We start from the raw sequence: 7,108 nt of genomic DNA, 5'->3' as shown, positions 1-7,108 counted from the left end.
CCTCTGTGGGGTCAAGAGAGAAAATCTGGAAGTTGTTTCGTGGTCCTTGGGGAAATTTATCCTTCAAGTTACTATCTTCGATGTTAAAAAACAATGTGTTTGGTCTTTACTTAATGTGTATGGTGCGGTCCATGATGAGTCCAAAGATGAATTCCTTGAGGAATTGGCCAACTATTGTAGCCACCTATCAATGCCTTACATTGTGGGTGGTGATTTCAACATCCTTAGACATAGTGGGGAGAAAAAAAAATGGATGCCTCCTAGTATGTTGACAAGTTTAATGCTATCATTAATACCCTATGCCTTCATGAGATCTTTGTGGAAGGGGGGATGTTTACCTGGTCCAATAATCAAGCCCACCCCACCCTGGAAAAACTTGACATGATTCTTATGAGTTATGAATGGGAAGATTTATTTCCCTTAGTTACTGCCAGAAATTGGTCCGAGATGTTTCCGACCATAATCCCCTCCTTATGTCCACAAACAGCTCGCAACCTCAATCTCCTAAGCCTAGAGAGTTCAGATTCGAGATGAGTTGGATGGCCAACGAGGAATTCCTCCCTTTGGTCAATCAAATCTGGCAGAAGCCAGTCAACTCCTCGGACCCTATAGATGTCCTAAATATCAAGTTGAAGCGGTTTAAAAAGTTTTTTAAAGGCTAGGGTTCTGACAAATTCGGGCACACCAAAAAAAGAAAAAAAATGATCAAGGACGATCTTGCATCCATAGAAGCTATGGAAGAACAAGGTCCTCTTGATCCTGATACACTTATGAAAAGAGCCTCTCTTAGTGGTGAACTCCAGCAACTCATGGTAAATGAGGAATTATATTGGCTTCAACAATCACACGAAACTTGGCTGTTGAAGGGTGATCAAAACACTGCTTTCTACCATAGGATTGCCAACGGGAAGAAACGTAAAAACACTATTCACTCCTTCTCATGTGGTGACACAACCATTGAAGGGACCGATAACTTGCTTAATCATGCTACACACTACTATAAAGAGCTTTTTGGTCCGGCCCCCGGGAATCTTTTCCACTTAGATCCTGACACTTGGGGCGATGATGAAAAACTCACGGATGAGGATAACGAATTCCTGACTAGATCTTTTAGTGAGGAAGAGGTTAAAAAAGCCCTTTTCTCTATGGACAACAATAGAGCCCCTGGACCCGATAATATTCCAGCAGAGTTCTATCGATTCTGTTGGGATGTTGTTAAAGATGATATTATGAACTTGTTTAAGGCCTTTCATGAAGGGACACTGGATGTAGAGAGACTGAATTATGGGACTATTACCCTGATTCCTAAAATCAATGGGCCAAAAAAATCCAAGAGTTTCGACCTATCTGTCTTTTGAGATGCCCTTATAAGTTGATAACCAAGGTTTTAGATAACAGGGCTGCTGTGTTTGCTTACAAACTCATTAGTCGCCACCAAAATGCCTTTATCAAGAAACGTAATATCATGGATGGGATCCTGGCATTGCACGAAATTCTACATCACACTCATGTCAAGAAGAAAACAGGAATTGTGCTGAAACTTGACTTCAAGAAAGCATATGATAAGGTTAACTGGGAGTTTTTGCTTGAATGCCACAAGATGAGGGGCTTCAACACAAAGTGGTGTGAATGGGTGGAGAAAATTCTTCATAATGGCACAGTTAGTGTCAAAATTAATAACACCACGGGGCCTTACTTCCAAAGTCATAAGGGGGTCTGACAAGGGGACCCCATGTCCCCTTCTCTGTTTAACATTGCTGCAGAGTGTCTCACTAAGATGATACTTAATGCCCAGAAAAACAATTTATTTAAAGGGCTGGCAGCTGACTTAATTCCTAACGGGGTGGCTGTTCTGCAGTATGCGGATGACACGATTATCTGCATTGAAGATGACATTGACAAGGCAGTAAACCTTAAACATCTCCTGTACTTGTTCGAGTTGATGTCCGGTCTCAAGATTAATTTCCTAAAGAGCGAGGTGCTGTGTGTGTGTGTGGGGGGGGGGGACGACTCGACCCTCAAAAAATACGCTGACCTATTCGGCTGTCAAATTGGTCACTTCCCTATGAAATATCTAGGGGTGCCAGTCAGCTACTCCTCTCTGAGAAACTCAGATTGGGAGTTTGTTGCTATTAGATACCTCAAATGCTGTGACTCCTGGATTGGCAATGCTGCCTCATCCGGAGGGAGGCTAACCCTTGAATTCTTCCCTGTCCAGTATTGCTTACTACTATATGTATATGTTTCTCCTCTCCAAAACTTTTATTGAGAGGCTAGACAAGTATCGCCACAAGTTTTTTTGGTGTGGTGGGATGGGGAAAAAACGATACCACCTCATCAAATGGACCAGGGTGTGTAGGTCTAAGAGCAAAGGAGGCTTGGGGGTGAAAGACCTCCACAAACAAAATCTATCTCTCCTAGTAAAATGGTGGTGGAAACTTGACACGGGAGAAGGTTTGTGGCAAGAAGTGGTCAAAGCTAAATACCTCAAAAACAGCTCGGTTGCGTCTGTCAAACCCAGATTCGCTGATTCTCCGGTCTGGAAGTCGCTTTTGAAAGTTAAAAACATATACATGGCCGGGAGAAGGATAGTGATCAAATCTGGCAACATAGCTCGTGTGTGGCTGGACCCTATTGGTTCCCACCCTCCTCTTTGTGATCTATATGCAGATCTTTTTAGTGTTGCTAACTTTCCGAATGATACTATAGCTCAATTTAAATCCCGGGCTGGTGGGGGCATGTTCAGACATAGACTGAATGCGGATCTGACCCGCCAACTAGAGGGGGTGCAGGGGGCTGTTGATAACATTATAAATTCTGATGAGGGCGACGGCGTTGAATGGAGTTTTGGTCCCAAAGGTAGATTCACTACCAAGTCAGTTTACTCTTATCTGGAAAAAGATCTTGCTGGTTGTGACTATAGGTGGATTTGGAGGGCCAAATTACCTGTCAAAATACAGATTTTCCTATGGCAACTGTTCCAGGACGCTGTTCTAACCAGGGATGTGATGAAACGTCGAAACTGGGCTGGCAACCCTTGTTGCTCGTTCTGCAAATGCAGGGAGACTTACCTGCATCTATTTTTTCTATGCCCCGTCGCTAGGATTGCCTGGCGCACAATTGGTGCAGTGCTGGGTACCGATTTGTGCCCCAACAACCTATGTCAGTTTTACTCTTGGTGTTATGCTTTTCTTCCCCATGGAGAGAAACACTTTACGGTGGGGCTCGCGGCCATCTGCTGGGCCATTTGGAACTGCAGGAATCAAGCTACGTTTGAACTCAAGAAATTGTCATCTCCTTTTGAGATTGTTTTCAATGCTTGTGCGCATCTTTCCTACTGGGTAGGTCTGTTGAAAGGCGAAGAACGAACGGAGCTGGAGCAGGGCGCAGCATTGCTGAGGATGAACGCTAAGAAGATGATGAGCCTTTGCGCGTCTGCACACACGGGGACCACCCAGGGATGACTCTTGGCAGCGGACCTCTCCTTTTGAAGCTCATTTTCTTGAAGCTGGTCGCGATTGGTGTTAGTCTCTTCGTTACGTTTGTCTCCCTAGTACTGGTGTTTGTCTTCTGCCTCTGCGTAGGCTGTGGTGGGGGTTGTGAGACATTTGTTACATTTGCGGTGAGTTGCTAGTGCTCCAGGGTTTTCGCCCCGTGGTGGTCGTTTCGATTGCGAGCGACTACAGCGGGTTTCTCTGGAGTGCTCGAGCTCGCTTTTTCCTTTTCCCTGTTTGTCTTTCCCTGAAACTCGGTTGTATTTCCGTTATTTTGATAATGGAAAGGGGATTAGCCCGGCTTAAAAAAAAAGAATCCACCCTTTTACAGTTTCCAAAGTAGGAAGTAGGAGTATATGGTAACTGCGTTACGTACATACATAAACCATCTGTTCGAATCAATTACTTTGCATCGTTGATGACATACATTCACAGGAGGTAGCTACGTAGATTACAGAGACGTGCATGCAAGCACAGACCCGGCCCTGTGTTACACGTAGATGCTCTCTTAGCCGGCGAGAGCGCTGGTGTTGTAGACGAGGAGGACGCCGCCGCCGAGGAGGCCGGCGAGGGTGACGGCCCAGATAAGAAGCCCGGTCGTTCCTGCATGCGGATATCAAGGACGTGGATCAGCTTACTGGTTTTGTTGGAGAATTTGAACGAAAACACTTCTAAACAACGGCGTTTTCTTACCGCTCAAAAAAAAAAAAGAGAGGAAAAACAACGCGTATCGGTCTGAAGTGAAAAAGAGTAATATTTTCCATCCAAATAAGCCCTAAACTTCTTAGGGCTCCTTTGGTTCAAAGTAAAAGTGAAAGAATGAAAAACAAATCCTATGGTGATACTATTCACGTCATTGGTTCAAAGGAATGAGGCAAAGAAAAAATGAAGGAAATTTTCCTTTGAACCCAGTTTCAAAGGAATAACACAGGAATTTTACTACCTACTTTGTCCTCCTTTTCAAATTCATATGGATGAAGAACAAGACTATAAACCTTGGTGGAATGATAATATTCTGACTATACATTTTCAAGTGGGTTGTTTTTAGTTTTACCATGTTTATTAGGTTTCTTATGTTTTTTTTTTCAATTCCTATGAACCAAACACCCAAGTTGATATAATTCATGTGTTTATCATTTCTCTGTTTTGCACATGCATTTATAACCTATTCCTTTGTTTTTCCTATTCTTGAGTTTTTAGAACCCCGCAAACCAAAGGAGCCTATATACGGGTAATCACATATGAAAAATCCGATACATGTCTCTGGTATACCACCAAAATACCCCTCCATCCGTTACTTATGCTTACTATCTGTGATAATGGGAAGTAAATACTATCACATGCATTGATTGTACTTGTCATTATCATAGATATACATGTTCTATGCTTTAGTAAGCGTTTGGATCATTAGCTTACATTGAAATTAATATTATTAGCATTGTCGTCATGATTCACTTGTTGATTAAACTAATCAGAAAATGAGCTAATATGCCCAACAGAGATAGTAAATCAAATAAGATAGTATCTCTCTCATGAATCAACTACTACCTAAACAAGCACCTCTAACTACATGGTAATTCACATTGCCAATTATCAGTTGAGTATATAATTGTGGTTCTGCCCCACGAAAAACTATAATTGCTCTTCTTTCAAGCAAAACTTTCATCTCTTCTCTATCGGTTATGTTGCTACGATTGAATAAGCTTAGACTTTTTTTAGGGGAATAAGCTTAGATTTGCAGCTAACTTTTACGGTATGCCCAGTATAAACATGTATCAATTTGTAGTTAGGTAACAACTTGTACAGTAAGTGCTACCTTTAATCGGGTACATGTGTGCATGTATCACAACTGTGTGCATCGACCCGATGCAGAGGCCAGAATTCTACATGCATAAGCATGTGGATATTGAGTAAGAGGTACTACAAATAGTAAAATCACTCACCGCCGGCGTAGCGGTCACCAGATTCAGACCATTCCTCCGGCGTGTAGATTGGGCTGCGAATTAGCAACGTGAGTAACTGTTAGGTACGTACGGTAATCACGTCACCAATCGATGCCAGTTTTACCAAGTTCTACCAAACAATATTTCATTCACATCTGTTGGGTTACCTGTAGCCGTCGACGTTGGCGCCGTACTTGTCAACAAACTGGTACACGCCCTTCTTGCCGACCTTCCTGCCGTTGGCGTCGATGTCGACTGTCAAGCCGCCTCCGAGTCCTGCGGAGTAACACAGATTTCGTCGAATCAGACCACTGAATCCATCCATGGATCTCATGGTCACCAGAGCATGCATGTGTGGAACACATCAGTTGAAGGTCGCATGCATATGCATGCAGGGGGTGGGTGATGACGGACGTACCGAGGGGCTTGTCGACCTTGATCTTCTTGCCACCGCTGCAGACGACGGCGAAGGAGGAGCCCCGGCGGGAGAGGGACGGCAGGCTCGTGGGCGCCACAATCGGCGAGGTGATCATGGAGGCTGCCATCTCGCGCGCGCTCTCTCAAGCTCTGTCTGTCTGCGCTTGCTTGCCAACTCTGTCTGAAGAAAAGCGTCCAGCACTGGCGCAGCGACGGGCCAATATACTCCAGCCCGGGGCGCCCAGACATGCGGCCAGGGGCGCGCGTGGATGGGATAACGCTGTGTGTGACCGGCACGCCGCTCACGTGGCGGCACGCCTGTGGCCGGCTCGCGATACGTTATCCTCATCGGACCTGTTCATCTACTACAATTTCTAACCGGGAACAAAGAAAATGTTTGTGGTGGTGACTGCGTGCGCGCAATCATCTACATGTGGTGGTACTGTGCTGCTGCTACGAAGGCACTGTGACGAAGGACGGTAGTTTTTTTTTTCATGAGAAAACTTTTAATCTGTTCGTTTTCAATCATTGCAGCGGCGTCCTCCTTGTCATCGATCTCGCCGAACACCGGCTCGTCCGCCTCGTCGTCGCACTCCTTGCCGGCGGCTGCCACCTCCGCCACTCGCTGTCGGTACCGCCAACGGGCGGAGCGGTATGACTCGAGCAGTGCCTCCTGCTCTGCTATGTCTGCATTCGGCGTGACCGCCCTGCCGGCAAGTTGCTCCTTCGCCTGCAGATGCTTCTGGAGGAGATGGTGGTTGTAGGCGACATCGTCCTGCGCATCACGAAACCGCTCCTCCCGCATCATGTCCACATAATGGGCACGGGACTCGCCGATGGTCAAGGTGAAGTGCACCAGCGAGGGTGGCGGAGGAGGAGGGTCGCGCGACTGAGGAGGATGGTGGCGCCGGCTCATCGTCGTCGACCGCGTCATCTATTGGGACGTCGTCATCCTCTGGTTGCCTGCCGGCCAGCCAACCGGCAGCAATGGCAGCCATCTCCTTCTTCTGGTCTGGCGCCAGCCCGTACCAGAGAGCTTTGGCGGGGAGGAATCCATGGTAGTAGTGGTGTGGAGAGGGATCGGAGGATCCAACCTGCGGACACACGGGCGTAGACAAACGAGGATCGGATCCAGTCAGATCCACCGACGACGAACGCTGACCGGTTCCCACGAGATCCGCCGGAGACAAATCTCCACACGCCGTCCGACAATGCTTGAAACAACACCGGGACGGAGACTAGGCGGGAAGGACC

General features: G+C 46.3%; 1 protein-coding gene across 1 annotated transcript; it reads right to left on the bottom strand.

Annotated features, from left to right (window-relative positions):
* Positions 1-3,797: 3,797 nt before the first annotated feature.
* On the bottom strand, positions 3,798-6,059 carry LOC119318301 (photosystem II 10 kDa polypeptide, chloroplastic-like). Its single transcript, XM_037592828.1, has 4 exons — positions 5,856-6,059; positions 5,605-5,713; positions 5,438-5,490; positions 3,798-4,097 (listed from the first exon to the last, which is right to left on the bottom strand). Exons 1-4 carry the CDS (start codon positions 5,980-5,982, stop codon positions 4,003-4,005), a joined length of 384 nt encoding a protein of 127 aa, XP_037448725.1. The 5' UTR covers positions 5,983-6,059; the 3' UTR covers positions 3,798-4,002.
* Positions 6,060-7,108: the final 1,049 nt, after the last annotated feature.

Source organism: Triticum dicoccoides, chromosome 6A (assembly GCF_002162155.2).
Source record: "Triticum dicoccoides isolate Atlit2015 ecotype Zavitan chromosome 6A, WEW_v2.0, whole genome shotgun sequence".
In the NCBI taxonomy this organism is placed as follows: Eukaryota; Viridiplantae; Streptophyta; class Magnoliopsida; order Poales; family Poaceae; genus Triticum; species Triticum dicoccoides.
This window is presented reverse-complemented; position numbering and strand designations above follow the sequence as displayed.